At 40.0% G+C, this 27,410-nt stretch overlaps 1 protein-coding gene across 1 annotated transcript in view; it reads left to right on the plus strand.

Annotated features, from left to right (window-relative positions):
• Nucleotides 1–1,615: 1,615 nt before the first annotated feature.
• LOC308434631 (zinc finger protein 560-like) overlaps nucleotides 1,616–27,410 on the plus strand; it is a gene marked incomplete at its 3' end in the record, with an annotated part of 56,257 nt that continues 30,462 nt past the window's right edge. The window contains 5 exon segments of the mRNA XM_080934976.1: nucleotides 1,616–1,709; nucleotides 16,096–16,222; nucleotides 17,616–17,713; nucleotides 17,717–17,903; nucleotides 18,197–18,331. Of these exon segments, the coding sequence (XP_080791102.1) occupies nucleotides 1,707–1,709; nucleotides 16,096–16,222; nucleotides 17,616–17,713; nucleotides 17,717–17,903; nucleotides 18,197–18,331 (550 nt within the window). The 5' untranslated portion in view covers nucleotides 1,616–1,706.

Raw genomic sequence — 27,410 nt, forward strand, 5'->3', positions numbered from 1 at the left:
TCCTCTTACAAGAGGCATTTGCATTCTCTTTGTCAAGCTAATAATTAACATGCAGCACTGGTTTTTTTTTATTATTATTTCTTTAAGTGACTAAGTGATTTATTCATTTCCTCTTTAAGGACCTCTTTCATCCTCATTTAGTTGGTTTGAAGGATTTCTTCAGCTATGTTGGAATGCTCAGGACCTGATGTGGTAGGATAACTTAACACTGTTGGTGGCATATTTCCCTGGATGTGGGTGATTAAGTTCCTAGCTGGCCTTTATACATCTAGGTTTGGGGTGACTTTAGATCTAGGTGCTGATTTCTGGGTTTGACTTATTGGGTGAGAGTTTTTCTCTGAGTTTCTGTTGTCTCTCTGGATTTTCCCTGAGCATGTTGGCTGAGTATTGCCTTTTATTTTTTCTGCCTTGCTTGGTTGTCACATTCAAAGCGTGATGCTTGCTGTTGTTGGAGATTTGGGGGAAGAGAGTTCCAGGGAGAGATAATCATAGTAACCCACAGGAGACTTGGAAGCTGGGGAGCAGAAGCTGCCCTCCTGTGTTCTATTTCAGTCCTGGAGGGTCTTTTTGGCCACATGGGGGTGGTCAGTGGTATCTGCAGGGGATATGGATGAGGGAAGAAGAAGGTGAAGCAGTAGGAACAATCCTCAATATTATATCCCAGAAAACAGAGAGTGGCGATGGACCAGAGTCCTCCTACCTCATCCTGTATCCATCATCTAAATACTGAAGCATCATGTTCCCAGATGATTTCCCTTATTTATTCATATTTTGTTGTTGTTAATCTGTGATAGGCGTTCCATTTATTGAGGACCCATGTTGAGAATCCCTTCCCCCTAAGGGACCAGCCACGTGATGGTATAGTACAGAATAGAGTTTATTCAGGTCATGGGGGGGGGGGGGGTTAAGAGGGTAGTAGAGGCAGAGAGAGAGGAGAGAGAAATAAAGAAGAGGCCAAACATGAGCACATGGAGAGAGAGGGAGGGAGGAAGAGAAAGGGAAAAGGAGGGGCAAAAGAAGGAGAAAACAAGTCAGAGAGAGAGAGTCAGAGACCAAGAAGCCAAGAGAGAGAAGATGGGGCAAGCAGGCCCCTTTATACTGTAAGGTAACTGGGGCAGCACATACCTATCTATTGCCAGGTATCTGAGGGGTGCAGTTTACAGAATCCCAACACAAGGTATCCATCTTGATTTCTCTGAAGTGGGAGAAAGAAGAGAAGAAGGAGCAGGAGGAGGAGGAACAGAAGGAGGAGGAGGAGGAGGAGGAGGAGGAGGAGGAGGAGGAGGAGGAGGAGGAGGAGGAGGAGGAGGAGGAGGAGGAGGAGGAGGAGGAGGAGGAGGAGGAGGAGGAGGAGGAGGAGGAAATTCCTGCTGAGAGCTGGAAGACAGAAAGATAGGCTGTTGGAATACAGGCAAAAGTGATACTGAAACAAAAATCTTTCGGATCTGAAAAGGTTCAGCTCCTGGACTAGAATCTGACACCCTATGCTGTGTTCATTAAGCACACTCAAACCCAAGGGAGGTGATCATGTCACTCAAGGTTCATTAGCCAATCAGGGCTATAAGAAAAGAGGCGTGTACTTCCGGGTACCTTGTTTTCTGCTGTTCCTCCACGTTGCTTAGCAAGCTTGAAAGCTTGGTCTGAAGCTTTTTAGTCTTTGCTGCTGGGTGCCCAAGGGGAGTGCAGGCGATCTGCTAAGTCCGGACATGGTGAGCACGTGACCACTGCCGCTAACCAGCAAAGGCAGGGGGCTGAGCCTTGGGAGCCTTGGGAATCAAGGTGGTGGGATGCAGGGTGCCAGCCTTGACTGTTATTCTTGGTCCCTCTTAAGGCAGCGGAGGGGGGCAGAGTGTCCGTGTGGAGGGGCAAGACTTGGGCTTGCGAGACTTTTCGGGTTGCTGTTTAGTAATAAGACATTCCTTATCTTAAATCTGAGTCCCTTCCCTGCTGTATCTGACCTGCCTGAGTTCCTCTGGCTAGGCTGGAAGCTGCAGTCACCTCTTCTTAAACCATCAGGGATTAAGTAAAGTAACCTTTGTTGTATCTCTGCAGGAACAGGGCTGCTCTAACTTCCAGCCTGCAAGTTGAAGTCACAGGAAGAAAAGTGGGACACTTTGAAAAATGACTTTAATTCTTATTTCTAAGTTCTTCTAAAAAGTTTCCTATGAACGTTCTGTAATAAAACGGAATCGGGTAATCAAGTAAAAGATTCATTTATAGAGTCTTCTCCCTCTTGTCCAGATGCCTCTCACTTGTTAGGGTTGGGGAACATTCGGAGCAAGAAACTTCAATTGAGCCAGGTGAAGTTAGTTGCCTTCACAGAAGGAAAGACTTTTACACAAGCAAATATGGATAAACTCACCTAAATTAATATATAAATTTGCACACTTTTGGGAGGTTAGCTTGATCTGATGCATATTCAATTTCCAACTAGAGGGGACTCCTTTGCGGATATGTCCAGTCCACTTGCACTGTTCTTAAGCTTAGAGGGCTGAGATCATGCCGTTAGTTTCAGCTGTGTGTTAGGTACACATCTCAGCAGCTAACATTGCACATAGAGTTGAGGTCAAACTGTATCTCAAGCCATTTTTTTCTGCCAGTGAATGGCCTGCACTTTTTCAAAATGTGTACAGATATGTGGGGATTGTTTTATTATTAATGATGGTTTTCATTTTAAAGAGTCAATAATTGATTTAACGTTTTAAATGTTATTTCATTTGTAATGTATTCATTCTTATTGTCTATCTTATTTATTTACATTTCAGATGTTATCTCCCTTCCTGGTTCCCCCCCCCCCCCCCCCCCGCAAACCCTCTATCCCATCCCCCTACTCCTTGTTTTAATAAGGGAGTTTCCTACCCCATCCCATCCCTGTTGACCCCAGCATTCCCCTTTGCTGGGCCAGAGTCTCCAAGGGACCAAGGACCTGGCCTTCTATCTATGCCAGATAAAGCAGTCCTCTGCCACATAAGGAGCTGGAGCCATGGGTCCCCCTATGTGTACTCTTTGGTTGGTTTAGTCCCTGGTAGCTCTGGAGGATCTGGTTCATTGATAATATTCTTCCCATTGCGTTGACCTCCTTCAGCTCCCACAGTCCCTGCCCTAACGTCTCCATTGGAGTCCCCATGCTCAGCCAGATGTTTGGCTACAAACATCCACATATGTATTTGTCAAGCTCTGGCAGAGCCTCTCAGGGGACAGCCATACTAGGCTCCTGTCAGCAAGCACTTCTTGGCATCAACAATAGTGTCTGGGTTTGTCATCTGCAGATGTCATGAGTCCTTAAGTGGGGATCTCTGCTCCATTCTTTGTCCCTGCATTTCCTTTAGACAGGAACAATTCTGTGTTAATATTTTTGAGATGGGTGGGTGGCCCCATCCCTCAGCTGGGGGCTGTGCCTAACCTCTGGATATGGTCTTTACAGGTTCTCTCTCCCTTTTCTTGGGGGTTTTAGCTAATGTCATCCCCATTGTGTCTTGGGAGCCTCTAGCCTTTCTGGCATCTGGGACTTTCTAGTGGGGACCTCCAGTTCCCAGCTGCTCCATACCTCCCTTGGATTTCCTGACCCTCAGTACTTCTCCCCTGTCTCCTTCCACACCTGATCCTGCCTCCATTTACCCCCACTCCCTCTATCCCCTGTGATTATTTTGTTTCCCCTTCTGTGGACTGAAGCAACCACATTTTGTTCTTCCCTTTTCTTGATCTTCATATGGTCTGTGAATTGTATTGTGGGTATTTTGAGCTCTGGGGTTAATATTCACTTATCAGTGAGTGCATACTATGTGTGTTGTTTTGTGACTGGGTTACCTCACTCTGGATGACATTTTCTATTTCTATCCATTAGCCTGTGAATTCCTTGAAGTCCTTGTATTTAATAAATAGCTGAGTAGTACACCATTGTGTATATATACCACATTTTCTGTATCCATGCCTCTGATGAAGAACATCTGGGTTCTTTCCGCTTCTGGGTATTATAAATAAGGCTTTTATGAACATACTGGAGCTTGTGTCCTTGTATGTTGGGGCATCTGTTGGGTATATGCCCAGCTGGGTCCTCAGGAAGAACTATTTCAAATTTTCTCAGGAACTGCCAGATTGATTTCCAAAAATGGTTTTATCACCTTGCAATCCCACCAGCAATGGAAGAGTGTTTCTCTTTCTCCACATCCTTGCAGGCATGAGCTGTCACCTGAGTTTTTGATCTTAGCCATCTGTACTGACTGGTTTTGTGTCAATTTGACACAAGCTGGAGTTAACACAGAGAAAGGACCCTCAGTTGGGGAAATACCTCCAGGAGATCCAGCTGTAAGGCATTTTCTCAACTAGTGATCAACGTGGTGCCATTTCTGGGCTGGTAGACCTGGGTTCTATAAGAAAGCAGGCTGAGCAAGCCAGGGGAAGCAAGCCAGTAAGGAACATCCCTCCATGGCCTCTGCATCAGCTCCTGCTTCCTGACCTGCTTGGGTTCCAGTCCTGACTTCCTTTGGTGATAAACAGCAGTGTGGAAGTGTAAGCTGAATAAACCCTTTCCTCCCCAACTTGCTTCTTGGTCATGATGCTTTGTGCAGGAATAGAGACCCTGACTAAGACACCATCCTGATTGGCATGTGGTGGAATCTCAGGGTTGTTTTGATTTGCATTTTCCAGTTGACTAAGGGTGTTGGACATTTCTTTAGGTGCTTCTTAACCATTGGGTATTGCTCAGTTGAGAATTGTTTGTTTAGCTTTGTACCCCAAAAGGAAGTTCGTAATTTTCCTGCTTTGAAAGTACTTAATATTAGGAATGACTAGTGCTTTTTTTGAGAAGTCAAAAGATTGTTGCGGTAAATATTAAAAGAGTGGCTTAACCTCTTATTGGTCCCATGGTCTCACTCCGTGGCTCTAGAGTAAAGCTGAGCGCACAGACTCTGTCACTCGGTCAGGAAGCTACCCTCTCCACACTGTTCCGTACCCAGGCGGTTTACTCTGTCCACCCTGTTGCTTCTGTCCTGGGTGGATACAACCGCCCTGGCATTTCTTTACCCCACCACCCGGCACAAACATGACTCCACAGCCTGGTAGCTTTTCATGTTAGGTTTATATATTAAATTCTCAATCCACAAACCCTCTCTACACAATAAGGTTACATCTAATGGACAAAGATACAAACTGCCCTTCCATATGAGATAAAATGACCCACAGAAACCCTTAAAAATATCTACCTATTGCTAATTAAGACCACCTGGATCTAGATCCCCTTCCCCAGCTCCATCTTGATTCTCCAACAATCTCTTTTCTGCCTCCTGCCTGCACTTCTGCTCCTCAACCTTTCCCCGCCATCTCTTTCACATCTAAACATGTATCACCTTAACATAAATCTACAAAAGATAATTTCGAAAAACAAAGATCTGGTTTCCAGCACTTATGAACACTGTATTTCACATTTGTGTGTGTGGAGTGGGTGGGTGGGTGTGGGTGTGTGATGAATTTTACAAATAGTTTTGAAACTGATATTATTGTCTCTGTCTCCTGATTGCTTAACTTGTCATCATGTCAGAGCCTACAATCATTTGAGGGAACTACAGTTGAGGGGTTGTTCCAATCATAACGCTGTTTGCTAACTTTGTGAGAGATTGTGGTGATTAACACTTGACTAATGAAGGCTCTTCCAGTGAGTGTGCAAGAATCCCTTAGGAAGTGGGCCTGGGCTGGATGAGCAAGGTAGCTGAGCGTGAGACAGTACCAAGAAAGAGTGCAAGCCAGGAAACAATGTTTGCACATGGATTTTGGTTTTAATTTCTAGCTTGAGTTTTTATCCTCTAAGCTCCCAAAATAATGGAATGTGGTCTGACAGAATCAGCCAAATAAGCAAACTTGTGTGTTCCTTGAGACACTTTTGGTTTGATGATTTAATCACAACAGTTCTAACAAGCAAGTTAGAAAAATAAAATGGTAAGCAAAAAGCAATTTTGCTGCTGGACAGAAGCCAGGAATGTAGTCTTTTGGGGGAGGAATGTTGAAATTGTCTTTAAGATGGCTAAAGACACTGGAAGCTATGTTCATCTTCATTAGCTGTCCTTGTACAACCAGGAAGATTGGTGTGTTAAGAGTAATGCATACAAAGGAAATCAGTGTCACAGGGTTCCAGTGGGAAATAGACTCCATGACAAATTAAGCTACAGGTTATTTGTGGGATATTTTGGCCTCAAATCCTCATTCTGCTTATGCCCTGGAATATTGAGGAGTGTGGGATTAAAAATTCTTAGATGGAATAATAAATCCTTAGGACAGTTATTACCAGTGACTTACTGAGGACAACAGTGAAATTGCCCCACAAGTCGGGTGGAAGTGAACTCAGAGTGTGTGGGTCATAGAGGAAAACAGCTCCAGGTAGCTTCATATAATCCTCAAGTGCTGAAACAGAAGCATGAATTGAAATGCAGGGAGATTATCACTAAAAGATCTGGGCTGGAGAGTTGGCTCAGTGGTTAAGAGCACTGACTGTTCTGCCCAGCAACCACATGGTGGCTCACAACCATCTGTAATGGGATCTGATGCCCTCTTCTGGTGTGTCTGAAGACAGTGACAGTGTACTTAATATAAATAAATAAATCTTTAAAGAAAAGATCTTTGCTATAAACTTGAAATCTTAGAAGGTGTCACAAGAGTAACACTCTTTCCTGCTAACCCTCCAATTAGTGGCAGGATTAGACAAAGTGATTCCTAGTCCCAGTAAAAAATGCTACAACTGTGATCTACGGGCAGTGGGGTCCATCCCAACTGAGAAGCCAAACTCAGCAAGATTATCCATGTTATATAGGTTCTGAAAACAAGAATGATACAAAATTTAAGGTCATGGATGCTTGGTTTGTGTTTGGCAGAGTCAGAGCCCCAATGATGATCCTGGGAGAGTTCATGGCTTAAAGCTATAAGGATGAAGCCTCGGTTGCATTTTCTGACCACAGGATGTTGAGATACCCAACATATGAAAGCTATGGAGAGCTGCATATACAGACTGGAAGTAACAAAACCAAGAGATGTATGAAAAGTTGCCCCTTAAAACTGAAGTCACATGTGTCTGAGAAGAAACACAGGGTTTGCTGTTTACCTGCTGGCTTCTTTGCCTTGCTCCAGTCTTCCCTATGTACCCATTCCTGTGTATTCAGTGGACGGGGATATTCTGGGCCATTGTATGTTGTGAAGATATGACTGTTTTATGATTTTAGAAGGTGTGCCAGTCCAAAGATTGCCTTGAGGGTCAAAAGAAACTTTGGACATTTGGACAGTGTATGGGCTGTGGCTGAATATAAGTGGCTTTTAAGTTAGATTAAATGCATTTTCATTTTGGAATGACAATGAGCCTATATTGACCATGGTCAGAGCAATGTTGGTTGCAACAGAGAGCTTCCAGATAGCAAGCTGTCTTTAAACACTTGCCCCATCTTGGTGGCAGCTTTCCACGGGGAGACTATGGAAGCTTTCGTAGAAGAAGCTCTTCGGGATGCAATTCCTTACTAAGATGAGAGCTGAGTGTCTACAGACTTAGTCCGTTTCCTCCTTTTTCTCTCTCTTCTGTGTTGGCTGAAACTCATCCTTCAGCTTCCTTCTCATGCTGTCAGGCCTTTGCCATAATATTCTCTATCCAAGATAGAGTAGAAGCATTTGCTATTCAGTGTTAAGGTATTTATTTTTATTAATTATTCTATTCATTTACATCTCAAATGATATCCCCCTTCCCAATTACCTGTCCACAACACCCCCATTTTATTTGCCCTCTCCCCCCCTTTGCTTTTATAAGGGTTCTCCCCCACCCACCTGCTAACTCCCCACCGCTCCAGCATCCCCCTATGCTGGGACATCAATCCTCCACAGGACCAAGGACCTTTCCTCCCATTGATGTCAGACAAGGCCACCCTTTGCTACATATGTATCTTGAACCATGGATTTCTCCATGTACACTTCTTAGTTGGTGGTATAGTCCCTAGGTGCTGTGTGGTTAGTATTCACAGATGATATGGTAGTATACATAAGAGGTGTTACAGTCCCCTCTTATATATACTACCATATCTTCTGGGAATAGTGATACCCTAACTTCCTCCTTCCCAATTTGTATTCCTGTGATTTTGCTGTCTAATGGGTCTGGCTAGAACGTCCAGTACTATACTATACTATATATATATAGATAGATAGATAGATAGATAGATAGATAGATAGATAGATAGTAGGAGAGTAGGCAGCTTTGTCTTGTCCCTGATTTTAATAGGATTGCTTTGGGTTTCTCTTCATTTAGTTTGAGGTTGGCTATTGGTTCGCTGTATATTGCTTTTATTATATTGAGGTATTAACCTTGGATTCTTGATCTTTCCAGGACTTTTATCATGAAGAGGTGTTGAATTTTGTCAAATGCTTTCTCAGCATCTAATGAGATGATCATGTGGGTTTTTTTATTTGAGTTTGTTTATATAGTGGATTATGTTGATGGATTTCTGTATATTGAAACATCCCCGCATCCCTGGAATGAAGCCTACTTAGTCATGGTGAATCTTGGATTTGATTTATGAGAATTTTATTGAGTATTTTTCATCAATATTCACAAGGAAAATTGGTTTGAAGTTCTCTTTCTTTGTTGGGTCTGTGTGTGATTTAGGTAACTGTGGCTTTATAGAAAGAATTGGGTAGTGTTCCTTCTTCTTTTTTTTTTTTTTTTGGTTAGGAGTCTTCTAATGACTGCTTCTATTTCCTTGGGGGTTAAGGGGTTAAGGAACTGTTTGGATGGTTTCTCTGATCCTGATTTAACTTTGGTATCTGGTATCTGTCTATAAAAAAATCATCTATTTCATTTAGATTAACCAGTTTTGTTGTGTATAGACTTTTGTAGTGACATCTGTCCAGGATCTTCTAGCTTTCATAATCTCTGTTGAGAAATCTGGTGTAATTCTGATAGATCTGCCTTTATATGTTACTTGACCCGTTTCCCTTACTGCTTTTAATATTCTTTCTTTGTTTTGTGTATTTGGTGTTTTGACTGCTATATAACAAGAGGGATTTCTTTTCTGATTCAATCTATTTGGAGTTCTTTTGGCTTCTTGTATGTTCACGGGCATCTCTTTCTTTAGGTTAGGGAAGTTGTCTTCTGTAATTTTGTTGAAAATATTTACTGGCCCTTTAGGGTGGGAATCTTCTCTCTTTCTTTGCCTATTATCCTTAAGTTTGGTTTTTTTTTTTCATTGTGTCCAGGATTTCTTGGATGTTTTGGGTTAGGAACTTTTTGCTTTTTGCCTTTTCTCTGACACTTGTGTCAATGTTTTCTATGGTATCTTCTGCAAGATTCCTTCTTCTATCTCTTGTATTCTGTTGTTGATGTTTGCTTGCATTTATGACTCCTCATCTCTTTCCTAGGAATCCTATCTCCAGGGTTGTCTCTATTTGTGATTTCTTTATTGTTTTTATTTCCATTTTCAGATCCTGGATGGTTTTGTTCAATTCCTTCACCTGTTTGGTTGTGTTTTTCCGTAACTCTTTAAGGGATTTTTGTGTTTCCTCTTTAAAAGCTTCTACTTGTTTACCTGTCTTCTCCTGTATTTAAAAAAAATGATTTATTTATTATATATAAGTACACTGTAGCTGTCTTCAGACACACCAGAAGAGGTCATCAGAACTCATCACAAATGGTTGTGAGCCACCATGTGGTTGCTGATATTTGAACTCAGGACCTCTGGAAGAGAAGTCAGTGCTCTTAACCACCAAGCTATCTCTCCAGCCCTCTCTTGTATTTTTTTAAGGGAGTTATTTATGCCCTTCTTAAAGCTCTCTACCATCATCATGAGATGTGATTTTAAATTCAAATCTTGCTTTTCTGGTGTGTTGGGATATCCAGTATTTGCTGTCTTGGGAGAACTGGGTTCTGATGATGTCATTGTCTTGGTATCTGTTGCTTAAGTTCTTGCACATGCCTCCTACTATCTTGTTATTGCTGATATTAGTTATTCTCATTGTTTCTGACTGGAGCTGGTAACCTCCTGTGGGTTTGTGAGTCTATGATCTTAGGAGTGAAAGTGGTCCTGTGAGACCAGCTCTCTCCTGGCAGGTTTTGGGTCTGTAGGACTATGAGACAGCCTTAGCTCTGGGTACAAGTGGAGACCGGAAGGATTCTTTCACAGGCCATCCTGTGACTTCCTCATCCTGCATGCTCCTGGTGGGTCTCCTTGGATCATCAGTGGAGAGAAAGTGGGGTCCCGCTTGTGAACTTAGGAGAAAGAGCACACCTGTGAGACCAGCTCTCTATGTGCAGGTTTTGGGTCTAGAGGACCGTGGGACAGCCCCAGCTCTGGGAACAGATGGAGACAGGAAGGGCAGGTTTGGTCTTTTCCTTATGTCCTGGATTTCTTGAATGTTTTGAGTTCAGAGCGTTTTGCTTTTTCGTATTGTATTTGACTGTTGTTTCAATGTCTTCTATGATATCTACTAAACCTGAGATTCTCTCTTTTATCTCTTGTATTCTGCTGGTGATGCTTCCATCTGTGACTCCTGCTCTCTTTTGTATATTTCCCATATCCAGGGTTGTCTCCCTTTGTGTTTTCTTTAATGTTTCTATTTCCATGTTTAGATCCTGGTCAGTTTTGTTCCAACTATTTGACTGTGTTTTTCTGTATTTGTTTCTTTTTTTTTAACAAGTTTATTTTAAAAAACAAAGATAAATGAACAAATTTTAAGTATTTTTGCATAAAAGTATATGAATACATTTTTGTCACTGCTTGGCTTTTTTCCCCCAAAGGTTTGATAGTATGCATTAAGGTCTTAATAGTTACAATGAGCATAAAGTACATGTAGAACAGGATGTAACCCGGAATTAGTCAAAGTTTTCTTGCTGTGTAAGGATTGAGCATAATGGTTTTTTCTTTTTTCTTTTGTTCCTTGAACTTCACACAGTCTGTGAGTTGTTTCTGGGGTGTTCAGAGCTTTCTGGGGTTAGTATCCCATTATCAGTGACTGCATATTATGTCTGTTCTTTTGTGAGTGGGTTATCTCACTCAGGATGATATTCTCTAGATGCACCTATTTTCTTAAGCATGTCATAAAGTCATTGTTTCTGATAGCTGAGTAGTACTCCATTGTGTAAATGTACCACAATTTTTGTATCCATTCATCTACTGAAGGACATCTGGGTTCTTTCCAGCTTCTGGCTGTTATAAATAAAGCTGCTATGAACATTGTGGTGCCTGTGTCTTTGTTGTATGTTGGAGCTTCTCAGGGGTATATGCCCAGACGTGGAATAACTGGGTCTTTAGGTAGTGCTATGTCCAGTTTTCTGAGGAATCGCCAGACTGATTTCCAGAGTGGTTGTATCAGCTTACAATTCCACCAACAGTGGAGAAGTGTTCCTCTTTCTCCACAACCTCGTCCGCATCTACTGTCATCTGAGTTTTGGATCTTGGCCAATCTGACTGGTGTGAGGTGGAATCTCAGGTTTGTTTTGATTTGCATTTCCCTGATGGCTAAGGATGTTGAGCACTTCCTTAGATGTTTCTCAGCCATTCGATATTCCTCCATTGAGAACTTTTTGTTTAGCTCTGTACCCCATTTTTAATAGGGTTGTTTGATTCTCTGGTGTCTAACTTCTTGAATTCTTTGTATACCTTGGATATTAGGCCTCTATCTGATGTGGGGTTGGTAAAGATCTTTTCCCAATCTGTTGGCTGCCGTTTTGTTTTCTTGACAGTGTCCTTAGCCTTACAGAAACTGTGCAATCTCATTAAGTCCCATTTGTTAATCTTTGACCTTAGAGTATGAGCCATTGGTGTTTTGTTCAGGAAATTTTCTCCTGTGCCTATATTTTATAAGGTTTTCCCTACTTTCTCCTCTAATAGTTTCAGTGTACGTAGTTTGATGTGGAGATCTTTGAGCCACTTACACTTGAGCTTTGTACAAGGAGATAAGAAAGAGTCTATTTTCATTCTTCTGCATGTTGAGTGCCTGTTGGAACAACATCATTTGTTGAATAGGCTGTCCTTTTTCCATTGAATTTTATAGCTCTTTTGTCAAAAATCAGGTGACCATATACTTGAGGGCTCGTTTCTGAATCTTCTATTCTATTCCATTGATCCACATGCCTATTTCTGTACTAGTACCATGCAGTTTTTAGCACAACTGCTTTGTAATATAGCTTAAGGTCAGGGATAGTGATTCCCGCAGATGTTTTCTTGTTGTTGAGGATGGATTTTGCTATTCTAGGTCTTTTGTTATTCCAAATGAAATTGCACATTGCTCTTTCCAACTCAATGAAGAATTGGGTTGGGATTTTGATGGGGATTGCATTGAATCTGTAGATTGCTTTTGGTAAGATGGTCATTTTTAAAATGTTGATCCTTCCAATCCATGAGCATGGGAGATCTTTCCATTTTCTGAGATCTTCCTTGATTTCCTTCTTTAGAGGTTTGAAGTTCTTGTCATACAGGTCCTTCACTTGCTTAGTTAGAGTTGCACCAAGGTATTTCAGAGTTTTTGTGACTATTGTGAAGGGTATCTTTTCACTAATTTCTTTCTCCACATGTTTGTCCTTTGAGTATAGGAAGGCTACTGATTTGTTTGAGTTAATTTTATATCCAGCCACTTTGCAGAACTTGTTTATCAGCTGTAGGAGTTCTCTGGTGGAATTAGTGGGGTTGCATAAGTACACTATCATGTCATCTGCAAATAGAGATGTTTTTACTTCTTCCTTTCCAATTTGTATCCCATTGATTTCCTTTTGCTGTCTAATTGATCTGGCCAGGTCTTCCAATACTATGTTAAATAGGTAGATGGAGAGTGGGCATCCTTTTCGAGTCCCTGATTTTAGTGGGATAGTAATAGAGATTGTTTAGTTTCCATTCATATATGGGCTTTTTGTTGTCTTTGTTGTTATGAAAGACCAGCCTTAGACCATGGTGATCTGAAAGGATGCATGGGAGGATTTCAATCTTCTCATATCGATTGAGGCTCGTTCTGTGTTCAATTATGTGGTCAACTTTCGAGAAGGTGCCATGAGGTGCTGAGAAGAATCTGTATTCTTTTGTTTTAGGATGATATGTTCTGTAGATATCTATTAATTCCAGTTGGTTCATAGTCTCTGCTAGTTTTACAGTGTCCTTTTTCAGTTTTTGTTTCCATGAACTGTCCATTAGTGAGAGTAGGGTATTAAAGTCTCCCACTATTAGTGTGTGGGGAGAAATGTATTTTTTGAGCTTTAGTAGGGTTTCTTTTATGAATATGGGTGCTGTTGTATTTGGAGCGTATATGTTAAGGATTGTGAGTTCCTCCTGACAGATTTCCCCTGTAATGAGTAAAAAGTGTCCTTCCTTATCTTTTTTGATTACTTTTGGTTGAAAATCTTCTTTATTTGATATTTGAATAGCAACTCCAGCTTGCTTCTTGGGGCCATTTGCTTGGAAGTTTTTTTCCCCAAGCTTTTACTCTGAGATAGTGTCTGTCTTTGTGTCTGAGATGAGTTTCCTGTATGCAGCAAAATGCTGGATTTTGTTTATATATCCAGTCTGATATCCTATATCTTTTTATGGGGAGTTTAGTTTATTTATATTAGTAGATATCAAGGAATAGTGGTTGCTGTTTCCTGCTATTATTGCTTTTGTAGGTTGAATTGTGCCTGTGTGTCTTTCTTCTTTTAGTTTTCTTGCTTAGGAGTTTTCTTGTTTGTACTATGATATAGTTCCCCTCATTGTATTGGGTTTTCCACCTATAATCCGTTGTAGTGCTGGGTTTGTGGTCAGATATTGTGTAAATTTAGTTTTGCCTTGGAATATCTTTGTCTCTCCATCTATGGTGATTGATAGTTTTGCTGGGTATAAAATTTTGGGTTGGCACTTGTGCTCTCTTAGGGTCTGCATGATGTCTGTGCAGGCTCTTCATAGTCTCTGTTGAGAAATCGGGTGTGATTCTGATTGGTCTGCCTTTATATGTTACATGACCCTTTTCCCTTACTGCTTTTAGTGTTCTTTCTTTGCTTTTGGCACTTGGTGTTTTGACTATTATGTGTTAGGATGAATTTCTTTTCTGGTCCAACCTATTTGGAGTTCTGTAGGCTTCTTTTATGCTCGTGGTCATCTCATTCTTAAGGGAAGTTTTCTTCTATGATTTTTTTGAAGATATTTACTGTGCCTCTTAGTTGATATTATTCATCCTCTTCTATTTCTATTATCCTTAGGTTTGGTCTTCTCATTGTGTCCTGGATCTCCTGGACATTTAGGGTTAGGAGCTTTTTGGTTTTTTCATCTTCTCTGACTGTTTTGTCTATGTTTTCACTGTCTTAGGCCCCCTTCCATCTCTTGTAGTCTGTTGGAAATGCTTGCATCTCTGACTCCTGATGTCTTTTTTAGGTTTTCTACCTCTAGAGTTGTCTCTTTTAGTATTTTATTTATTTTGTCCATTTCCTTTTTAGATTCCTTCTTCCATTCCTTCATCTCTTTGGTTCTGTTTTCCTCTAATTCTTTGAGTTCTTTGAGTGTTTTTCTTCTTTCCTTTTTAAAACCTTCTAATTCTTTATGCCTGTCCTCCAGTTCTTGTTTAAGGATCTCTATCATCATCTTGAGGTATGATTTTGGGTCTGAGTCTTCTTTTTCTGGAGTGTTTGGCATTCAGCTGTTTGCTGTGATGGAAGAGCTGGGTTCTGGTCTTGTCAGGTTTTCTTGGTTTCCCTGGGGTACGTTCTTCTGCTTTCTTCTTGCCATCTTGTTGTTTGTGTTTATAGGTGGTCTTGTTGTCAGTGATTGGTTCTTGCCTCTCTCTTGTACCTGGCCTGTGTTCCTGGATCTCTACGTGTTCCTGGTTGCAGATGGCCTGAGGGTCTATTCTGCATGCACGGACCACCGGCTGATAACAGACAGCCCAATGCAGGGTTCCTGCTTCCCTGAACCAAGCAGGGGGAGGGGTGCACTTTCCTTTAGCTCGGCAGAGATCTCTCTGCTCCCCGGCTACATGGAACACCTTCTCATCAGGCCTCTGTCCCTCCTTACTCAATATCTTAAAGCTGTCCTCAGCTTAGTTTACCAGTTACCTTCACTTGCTCATCGCCCTAAATATGTTCTCAGCTTAGTTATATTTCTAATCTCTAACCTGGGGAAACAGCCAATGACCACTCCTCCAGACATCTCACATGGTTGGTGGCTCTGCCTTCCAAGCATAGCAACCCTCTCTTTCTTGTGTTCTGCTTCTCTATTCTCACTTTTGGGAACCTGGAATTCTCACCTCTTCCGCCCATCTATTGGCTCCTGTCAACTTTAAAGATCGATCAAAATCAAATTAGAGACAAGGACCTTCAGAATTTAGAGGCAGATTCCTACTCAAAGCATCAGAACCATGTTCTTTGTTTCACTTCTGAGATATTTCTCCTGCCCTATGTTGTTTACGTCTAATCAACATTAATAGTTAATATTTTTTCTGTCCAATTGTAACTGTTTAAACATATATTCCCTTTTGGTAGTATTTTGTTAATGTTCTAGTTTGAACCTATGCACCTTCAAGTTTCTGGAAGCTGAGCACAGAACCGGATTGTATGTATCATTCTCATAGGAATTTAAGTAAAATCCCAAGTTCTCTCTATCTTTCTGGTTTGGTTGGTTAATTCTGGCAGGGGATGAAGGGTCTTACTGTGTAATTTTGTCTGTCCTAGAAATGTCTGTCCTAGAATTCCTTGTATTCACCACACTGGCATCGGACTCAATGTGATAATTCTGCCTCTGTCTCGTGACTGCAGCATTAAGGGCATGAGCCAGTAGACCCAGCTTGCTCATTGATTTTTACAGTTAGTAACTGTTAATGTCAATACAATTGCTTTGATGTGTGGTAAGCACTATTGATCTTGTAGAGCTTGTGTCCTCTTTAGATATGGAATTGATATTTCCTTAGTAAGTCTATCACCTAGTCAACAGGTTGAGAAATGACAGGGATTAGCTTCATTATTAAGTTTTTTTTCTAATAGGACATGGTAGTTACAGTAGAAGTCCTGCATCAAGAAATCAGTGGGACAAGCCCCTTAATTATATGAACACATAGTCTATGAAGTATACATGCCCAATGTTTTCTCTATTGTGCCTTATTTCTGTTCACATGTATGGGATACCGTAGAATGCAGTGACTTGTGAGGATGTGCGTGTGAACTTCACTCAGGAAGAATGGGCTTTGCTGGATCCTTCCCAGAAGAAGCTCTACAACGATGTCATGCTGGAGACCTACAGGCACCTCCATGCTATAGGTAAGACTGTGAATCCCCTTTCTTCTTCTCAAATTCAAGAACACAGTGTCTTTCTTCTGATGCACTTCTTTCATTTCAATTGAGATGGATGCGGAATTTGTTGAGTCAATCATGCATGACTCTAAGGTTCACTGAAGATAGTAACTTACATATTGTATAATTTCCATACATATATTTTTTGTTACTCTATTTTAGGCTTTAATTGGGAAGACCAAAATATTGAAGAATATTGTCAAAGATCTAGAAGACACGGAAGGTAATTTTCATGTGCACTTTCATACAAAGATGCCTCTGCAGAAATTTTAATGTGTGCTGAAAGTTTTAAAGGAAACACAGCAGTGTAAATAAACACAGCATTAAGTGGATTGATGACTGTTAGATTCTAACAAAACAATGGTCCTCATGTCCTTTATCTGATTTGTTTTTGCAAGGTATTACTTTAAGAAAGAAGACATGGAAACGGTGCCTTAGCACATATCACCATTTGAAAAGTAGCCTTATTAGAGCTACACTTGTCAACTCACAGTTCATTTCTGCTTATTTTGTAAAAGCTATTCACATTGTATAGTTGATACGTATATGTGCAAAACCTTCTAAGAAGCAAACAATCTATAGTAAGTTAGCGTTACTCATATATTGGTAGTGACATTGTTAAGTTTAGTTAGACCAACAGCTTATGGGAGGGAAGAAGGAAGTTGTGCAGTAACCCTAATCTCTATATCACATGTCTATGAGGAACAAAATGTCAAACTGTCTCAATGCAGTGTTCTCACATTTAATTTGTTAGTCTGCCTTTCATAGGTATATCATATATCATAATAGATACAAACCATGTATATAAAAGGGATATTGAAGCAAACTATGTACCTCCTCTCTCTTTCCCCCTATATTTCTCTTTCCCTCTCTGTCTCTGTCTCCCTCTGTCTCTCTCTCTTGCATAACAATTAGAAGATACGTAGTGGGTTGCACCTAGTGTAGACTTTTTGAACACGATACAAGTTTACAATCAATTGGTTTTCCAACTTCGTCAGTAACCTCATTCTGTAGGAAATTCTCTTGGGTATTAAGAATGTAGAAATTCTTCTATTTCTTTTGGTTCACTTTGCAAATATAATATGACCCACAGGATAGTAAAAATTGGAATGCAGTGTGTTAAAGCTCTGAGTTCTTCTTTATGTAAAGCTGAGCCATGTAATAAATGCTCATATCATCTGAGGTCTCTATGACGATGATAAACAACCCAAATGCAAGGGCTCATCATGAGTGTGCACAAAGTGACAAAATATTAAGGTCACATGCTTCTTTATAATTAGAGAAATAGTAACATTAAACCATACAGATGAAAATTTCTTCAGTGTGGTTAAGATTTTACATGTGCTAATTATCTTCACAGGCATGAAGGAAGTCAGAGTGCAGAGCAAACCTCTGAATATCCTCAGTGTGGTAAAGCCTTTGCCTTACATGCTCACAGTCATGCTCGAAGGCATGAAATGATTCAGACAGAAAAGAACCACTATGAAGTTATCCAGTGTGTTGAAGCCTTTGCACCTTACTCAAGTCTCCAAATACATAAAAGAACACAAACTGGACAGAAACCCTGTGAATGTAGTCAATGTGGTAAAGCTTTTGCAAATCACAGTAATCTTAAAAGACATGAAAAAATTCATAGTGGAAAGAAACCGTACATATGTAATGAATGTGATAAAGCCTTTTCACAACATGGTAGCCTTCAGATGCATAAAAGAATTCATTCTGGAGAGAAACCCTTCAAATGTAATCAATGTGATAAAGCCTTTTCTCTATACAGTAGGCTTCAGAAGCATAAAAGAACACATACTGGAGAGAAACCCTACAAATGCAATGAATGTGATAAAGCCTTTTCACAACATGGTTGCCTCCTGACACATAATAGAATTCATACTGGAGAGAAACCCTACAAATGCAATCAATGTGATAAAGCCTTTTCACGACCAGGTAGCCTCCAGACTCATAAAAGAATTCATAGTGGAGATAAACCCTACAAATGTAATCAATGTGGTAAAGTCTTCTTATATCCCTGGACTTTTCGCATTCATGAAAGAATTCATACTGGAGAGAAACCCTTCAAATGTAATAAATGTGACAAAGCCTTTTCACAACTAAAAATTCTACAAATACATATAAGAATTCATACTGGAGAGAAACCCTACAAATGTAATCAATGTGGTAAAGCCTTTTCACAACAAGGCAACTTCCAGACACATAAAAGTATTCATAGTGGAGAGAAACCCTACAAATGTAATGAATGTGGTAAAGCCTTTTCACTACACAGTAGGCTCCATATGCATAAAAGAATTCATACTGGAGAGAAACCCTACATATGTCATGAATGTGATAAAGCCTTTTCACGACCTGGCAGCCTCCAGAAGCATAGAAGTATTCATACTGGAGAGAAACCCTATGAGTGTCATCAATGTGATAAAGCCTTCTTACGACACATTAGACTCCAGGCGCATAAAAGAGTTCATACTGGAGAGAAACCCTACAAGTGCAATGAATGTGATAAAGCCTTTTCACATCACAGTAGCCTCCTGACACATAAAAGAACACATACTGGAGAGAAACCCTACAAATGTAATCAATGTGATAAAGCCTTTTCACGACCAGGTATACTCCAGACTCATAGGAGTATTCATACTGGAGAGAAACCTTACAAATGTAATCAATGTGATAAAGCCTTCTTACATCCCTGGACTTTTCACATGCATCAAAGAATTCACAATGGAGAGAAACCCTTCAAATGTAATGAATGTGATAAAGCCTTTTCACATAAAAAAAATTTAAAGATACATATAAGAATTCATACTGGAGAGAAACCTTACAAATGTAATGAATGTGATAAAGCCTTTTCACAAAATGGTAGCCTCCAGACTCATAGAAGTATTCATACTGGGGAGAAACCCTACAAGTGTAATGAATGTGATAAAGCCTTTTCACTACACAGTAGGCTCCAGACCCATAAAAGAGTTCATACTGGAGAGAAACCCTACATATGTAATGAATGTGATAAAGCCTTTACACAACAGGGCAGCCTCCAGAAGCATAGAAGAATTCACTGGAGAGAAATCCAATGAGTGTCATCAATGTGGTAAAGTATGTGAACAACACAGTCATCTACTATATAAGAGAACACACACTGGAGAGACAGGATGTGAATGTCATCAGTGTGATAAAGCCTTTACACAACACAGTCATAACACACATAGGAAAGAAACTCTACAAATATAATCAATGTGATACAGCCTGTACAAATCTCAGCCATCATAACAGTGATGTAAAATTTCATTCTGGAAAGAAAACCTGTTAAGTGTAATCAATGTGATAAAGCCTTTTCACAATACAGTATCTTCAAATACATAAAAGAGACCACATACAGGAGAGATACCCTACAAATGTAATCAATGTGATGAAACCTATTCTCAACATAATAGTTTCCAAATACATAAAAAATATATACTGGAGACAAACTTTACAAATATAGTGTGATAACAGCTTTACAATCCACAGTCATCTTAAAAGCATGGAAGCATACATACTGGAGAGAAACACTACAAGTGTAATCTACATGGCAAAGCCTTTTCCCAACATTATAATCTACAAATTATAAAAGAAGACATACTGGAAAGAAAAGCTACAAAAGTAATGAATGTTAGCCTTTTTACAATGCCATCACTTTTAAGTGTATATTAAACATACTGAAGAGAAACACTATGCATGTGATCATAGTCTTAATCATCATGAACATATTTGTATTGTCACGAAACCTTCTGAATGTAAGATTTGGGGTAAAGCCTACGCCCAGCACAGTTGTCTTCTAGTGCAGCAAGAAACACATACGGGGGGGGGGGTGGACACACATATAGAGACCTTATGAATGTATACAATTTGGTAAATTTTGCATATCACAGTCATCCTTAAACACATAAAAGTGCACATAATATATCTCAGAATATATAAAAGAACTCACCAGTGAAAGAAACCCTGTGTAAATAATGTGGTAAGAACTTTGCAGGTGACAGTTATCTCAAATTGTTTAAAGTAAACAGACTTGTAAGAGCCCTCATGCAAATATGCAATGTGGTAAAGACTGTGCATATGTCAGTCATTTTTCAAATCAAGAGAAAAATCCATGCTGCAGGGAAACCCTATAAATGTAGGAATGTGGTAAAACTTTGCACTTTGAGTTATCTTTATGCAAGAGTCAAACCTTTAGCAGGTGATCGATCTGTTAAAGAGTGCATGTCACCGTAGTCTTTCAAGATCTAGAAGAACTCACAATTAAGACAGTCTGTGACTCTGACGTACTTGGCATTATCTTTAGCCAACCCACTTACATAAATTTACACCAAATTATTCATTTTTGAGAAAAATTGAAGCAAGTGTCAACTATCTGCTCAAGTATGATGATATCTATTTTGTTTGCAGCTATAAACTCATAGGGACAAAACCCCTGTGAATTTCATTGATAAGGTTTAGATTTCAGAGTTCACTTGAAATAACTCATTCAGGTGTAAAATTCTATGGGTGCACATTAGTGCCTTTTCTGTCACTGTGATAAAATGTCTAAGGTATCATAGAAAAATTTAATCCCAAGCCAGGGTTTCTACTCCATCTTTGACCAGTTATTTCCCAGGTGTAAGACACATGCAACCTTTATATTTATAGTAAACCTTAATCAGCACAAGAGTTTGGCAGACGTCCATCCTCTGTGTAATTGTGTATAGTTCCAGCCAATAATTTTATCAAATAATTTGTCTTATTTTCTTCTGGGCAAAGCTTGACTCCAATTACTTATCTCACGTGGCCATTATTTTATTATTTACCCAACCCAAGGTTGCTTTTTTTCTCTCAACTTTCTTCTCCCACCCCAAGTTTAGTGTCCCTAAACCCTGTCTATGTCTCTTCTGCCCAGCTATTGACTGTTGTCTTCTTTATTCACCTATTGGAAGTAACTTGAGAGCAAGGTCACATAGCTTCACTTGGATCTATGTGCAGTTCTTTTCTTCTCTGGAGCACCCAGGTTTTAAGGTCCTGAACTTAGCTTCATACTACATAGCAACAAACCAAACCTCAACAGTAGGGCAACATTTAAAAGCGTTTAAATGGCTTTATGATTCCAAAGGGACATGGGATCACCATGAAAGTGTCAGGGCAACAGGTGTCCTATGTGGCAGCTAAAGGAGGGAGCTCAGAGTGCACATCTTCAACTTCTAGCATTAATGAGGGTGTGGGAACTAGACATGGTGTGAGCATGCAAACTCTGAAGTTCAGCCACAGAGACATATTCTTCATTTTCATATGTCAGCATTCTGAGTACAAGTCCAGGGAGAGAAGATGTACCCTCAATATCTCCTGTTTGCGCAACACATTTCAATAATATTAATGTTGCCTAATAGATAGAAATAAAAAGAACATTAAAAACCTGAGGTACATACTGAAAGCAGAATATTCATCTGTCTCATAGAGAATCAATGATGTGTAACTATCAGCATCCAACCTTATATCTCAAAACATATCTTGTTACGCAATATTACGTATATATTATTTGGCAATTCATGCTTCTTGTGAATTCAGACAATTCATATCCTGTGAGTTATGGAATTGGCACTTCATCTTGAACTACCGCCTTCTGTGAAAATCATCTGCAGACGTAGGATGATGTACGTGCAGTGAGATTTATTTTAAACTTTTTACAGGTGGGTGAGTGTAGAATGTGGTGATGCATTTCTAGGTCACCACAGATATGTGGACACTGGAAGACGACTTTGTGGATTCTACTTTTGGTTATCATTATATGGAGATCAAGGTCAGGTTTCCAGCCTTGCTCACCATAGACTTTTCACCCTGAGCCTTCCCAGTGATGCTCACATAAGATTAGGTGAAAGATTACATTCGTAAACTGCTATCTTATTTTCAGATTGTAAATGGATTATCATCTAAGGATAAAGGAAAACAGGACAAATTGAATAATAAAAAACTATTATGTCTCTCTTTGTAATGCAGCATCTCAGTCTTATCAGGAAACACCTATTATGGTGGGCATGTTGCTGCTCAATAGCACTTGTTCTCCAACCCCCAACCCCCTGCTTAATGCAGTGAATTGTTCAGTCTATCTGGTTAGGATCGTCAGTATATAGGTTCTAGCCCTAACACTAGTAACAGAAGTCTTCCATCATATGCATCCCTCCTGGGTAAAACTCCACTGTCTTTCAACTAAGAGCAATATCATTTTGGCTTATCATTGCAGCTGTTATAATTCACAAAAACTAGGGCAAAGTTCTGTCCTTATTCTACAGATGGTATAACAGAGGGTCACAGAGTTAAGTTGCTTTTGAATAAGCTTGAGTAGAACTGTTCTTATTACACATGTGTAATTCTAATGCGTTAGTAATTGAAGTGGAAGTCATCTAAACTAGGCATGCTGGCATAGACTTTTATCTGTGGTGCTTAGAAAGTTGAGACACCAGATTCATGATTTCACAGTCATCCAAGGTGAAAGTGTTCAGCAGGGTATGATGTTAGGCCCAGCGAACCAAGGCAGACTGTGATTGGCTCCGCCAATATCCATAGTCTTCCCTGCAACTCCAGAAGTCCAGTGTCATGTCACCAGTAAGTGTTACTTGAGATGTTTACCACCCCAAGCTTTCTATTCTCCATAATGTAACCTAAGACAGCCTAGGTGACTACAGGTTCTGACTGTCTTGTAAGTCTAAACCTTGCCTTCCAGCTGGGATGAGCTCCCTAATGGCATATCCAATACAAAGTCTTTATCCCTGAACCCATGTACACATCCAACAGAAATGCCCACAGCAGGTTTTATTAGTGTACTTGTGCTTACATCTTCACACATACTTTACAAGGAAGACACTGGAAAGGAAGAATTTGAGAATGGATAAAGAAAAGATAAGAAGCCCCGTCCCCACCCCAGCTGAATAGGCTGAGTTCTCTTGGAACTTGTGACTCTAGCCATGTTCCCTCCTTAGTCCTTTCGCCTACCCACCACCATAGCTGACATACCCATTCTTTCCTATGCCAGGAAAGTGGTACCATCACCACTGGCACCATGCCCTACCCATACCCAGCACCAACCCTGCAGCAGAAGAGGGAGCTGTCTGATATTGCTCACTGAATTGTGGCTCTGGGTAAGGGCATCCTGGCTGCAGATGGAAGCATTGCCAAGCACCTGCAGTCTATTGGCACTGAGAGCAGGTGCTTCTACCACCAGCTGCTGCTGACTGCTGATGATCGTGTAAATCCCTGCATTGGGTGGTGTGTGTGATCCTTTTCCAAGATACAGTGCACCAGAGGCAGATGATGGACACCCCTTTACCTGAGTTATCAAGTTCAAGGGTGGTGGTGTAGGATGATGTCATCATGCAACAAGACAGGTCCAGGATAAGGTGAACCTATCACTGGATGAGAAGGAAGGGTGTGCAGGGGGGAAATGTCTAGGAAGGAGGAGAGGAGGAGGAGAAGCAGAGATTTCAACATGGAAGATGAGAATGACCTATCTTTGTTCAGTTGGCTCTGAGTAGCCATGGGTAGATATATATACTTTCTAGGGATGGACTTTTATAGATCAATTTATCTTATCTAAGTGGGCAATTTATATCTTTGTCAATTGGTTGTAAGCTTACCATGTGGATAGATTGTGGAATGAGAATTTAACATATAAATGTGTTTGATAAGTTATTGATTGTTGAGTCATGATTTTATGGGGCTGTGGAGAACAGTGTGAAAGCTATGGCTGAGAGGCAGATGTAGTGTACAGAGGCAGTGTGGGGCTATGGAATGAGGTGTGTGTGTGCTAGGCATAGTAACTAACCACCTAGGGGACAGTGTGAAGAAGGCTGCTAAGAGAGAGACAGCTAGGAGAGGGCAGCTTGTGGACCTTGTGGCCCAGTAACAGCTGGGCCTAGTACTCTAGTATTTTCTTAATATTTACCACAACAGGTGGTGAACCAACATGGCAAGAATTCACTAGAAATCTAAGATTATTAGCCTGAGAGAGTTCTATTTTCTAAGTAAGAGGAGGCCAGTGCTATATTGAGTCAAGTGATGTCTCAAGCACAGAAACAAACAAAAGAAACACAGAAGTGGCCTAGGCTTACAGGCTATAGGTCTCCTGCTATGAGAAGGCAGGCTACCCTGAACACAGAGAGTTAGAGAATAGAATCTGCTTAATTCTTTAACAAAATTGTAGAAAATATATTAAAAAGCTGGTTTATTTCTTTTAAAGATGGTATAAAGATTTAGTGTTCAAGTCTTACAGGATCACCCTTATTTTGTCTAATGTGGACACCAGAGGAATTTTGGATTCAAATTCTGGTTAGAGAACCTGCCTGCTTCTTAATGATAGGTATTAAAGGGAATGTGATTAAGTTTGTTTTTATAGTTAGAAGAGAGTACAGAGTTCAACAGAATCATGTGGGGATTTTCACTCATGGTTCGAAACTGAGATAGGGAAAATTAGTCATTGACTTCAAGTAGAGAGTGGTAATATTTGCAAGTTAATAAGGTTACTAAAAATAGAAATCTGTTCTCCATGCAGAGTTAATATAGATATATATTATGGAACTTATTAATAGATGAAGGTCTGAAGCTCCAAATTGAGATCTTGACAGATTGATATATTTTGGGCTAAAGTCCTGGTTTGACAAGTTGCTTACTTCTTATTGATATTGAAATTGATAGAATGTGTTAGTTTGTTTTATGAATTACCACAACAGGAGGCTCATATTCTCTTAACGTGGGCTCCATGAGAATTTTGAGCTGATTTCCTAACAACAGATTGTTAGAGGCCTGAGAATAGGATTATACAATGTTTTAGTTTATTTATTTGTTTTATATGGTTTTAAATTTTAAAATGGGTGTGATATTGAGTTTTTCAGTTATATTATTTCTCTGGGAGAGAATACAAGATACAAGCTTTTCTGGTTGCTGACTAAAGGACACACTATTTTGGGAGAAAGGTTTTGTCTTTGTATTTTGAAAAAGTGTGATTAGGCTCTGGATGCCTTCCAGAGTATATGGATCAGATTTGATAGAGGGAGACCACCTGAAAAACTAGATTATAGAGAATCGAATAAAAGATATTGTAATACTAAACTGTTTCTTTTGAGATTTATATATTGCAGAATATGCAGCTTTGGTGAAGCACTTCATAAGAATGCCAAACTGTCCTGCTTAGATTCCTGATCTCAGGGACTTTCAGCCAGATTCAGGCAGGACAGATATCAGAGGCTATAGCAATCGCCGGTGTGGCCTTCCTTTTTGAAGCCTGGCAGGCTTCCTCACCCTTTCCCCTCGTCTAGATATCTCAATACCCATATGCAGCTTGAAGAAGCCTATGAAAAGTCGTTGCCAAGATTCCCTAGACTTTGAGGGGGCTAATGGTGATTATTCTAAGGTTGTTTTTATGAGGAATTTAGAAATGGTCATAATTTAACAGGGAGGGATTAGCCAGATTGATTTGTACAGTCATAATCTCATATGGTAACTAAGCTAAAGTCATATCTTTACATTGGTATAAGGCCTATTTGTTACAAAAAATTTGAAGTACAAGGTTTGGACCTAGCACTTCTGTTGATGCCTTTGCAAACATCTGAGTTAATTAAACATAGGAATTAGGGGCCAAATTACAAATTCACAGCTTCTAGTCCACCATTAGGGTGTTTAAAAAATATTCTTGTCAGAAATAGTTGAGAATAGTTAGCAGACAACAGTCCAGATTACCTTATATAGATAGGTGGTTTTCAAAAACGTTAGAAATTCATAAATTATGACATTTAATGTTATTTATTTTTTGTTGAGACATATTTGCTCCTAACAGTTCCATTTCAGTGGATTTAATGAAGAAATTGAATATCTCTACCTCCAGGTGAGGTATATGTTGTGGCTATGCATCCACTGGGGAGAAACGGCCTATTTGACCTACAGACTATTACTGTCCAAAAAGGGACACATTGCAGAATAGTAGGCTGGTAATCTTTGCTGAGCCAGAATTATTTTCCCTTCAAGATTTCTAAAAGTCTGTCAGATGTGATCCTGGGCCAGAAGACTTGCTCTTACATGTTGCTAACCGGGGATTGCTAGGAGAGATTTGTTTCTACAACCTGTCTCAGTTCTAAAAGCCGTGTTAGCTTCCTATATTTATAGATATTTGGCAATTCTCAGATTTCTGATGGAGTTGAAGATTAATTTAGTCTCATAGCCTACCCAAGCTAATTAACTTTAGGAAAATATAGTCATTTAGGTGATTTTAAAATGGTAACAGTTGTGCACAGCTTACATTTGAGAGAAAAGTTTTTTATAAGGTAAACGGAAAGGGTCATGTGTAGGATGATGTCATTATGCAACAAGGCAGGTCCAGGTAATGAAGCCTATCATTGGATTTAAAGGAAGGGTAGGCAGGAGGAAAAGTCTAGGAAGGACGAGAAGCAGAGACTTCAACATGGAAGATGAAGATGACCTATCATCAACCATATGACTCTGAGTAGCCATGGGTAGATATGTATCCTTTCTAGGGATGGATTTCTATAGGTCAGTTTATCTTATTTAGGTGGGCAGTTTATATCTTTGTCAACTGGTTTTAAGCTTATTGTGTGGATGGGTTGTGGAGTGAGAATTTAATATATAAATGTGTTTGGTAAGTTATTGATTGTTGAGTCATGATTTTACTGGGCTGTAGGGAATGTGAGCTGAGTTCTGGACTGGCAGAGTAGCAGCTAGGTCAGAAGCAGCCAGGGAGGGCATAGCAGACCACCTGGATCAAAGAAAGCCAGGGGCTATGTGTACTTGGGGGCAGCATGGAGCCACTGAGATAAAGATACCCCGCAGAACCATGTAGAGAACTTTACCTAGTAAAGCTGTGTGTTATTCTTTTCTTTTTAAAAAAGATTTTATTTGGTTTAATTTGATTCTATGAGTACACTGTAGCTGTTGGACCTACCAGAAGATGGTATTGTATCCCATTATAGATAGTTTTGAGCTGCCAGATGGTTGCTGGGAATTGAACTTAGGACCTTTGGAAGAATAGTCAGTGTTCTTAACCACTGAGCCATCTCATCAGCCCAGCTGTGTGTTTTTCCCCTTCCCATAGAGGAAGATATGCTAGCTAACAATAGTGCTTCATAGTGATTTTTATCTG

This window comes from Micromys minutus (genome assembly GCF_963924665.1).
Source record: "Micromys minutus genome assembly, chromosome: 1".
NCBI lineage: Eukaryota > Metazoa > Chordata > Mammalia > Rodentia > Muridae > Micromys > Micromys minutus.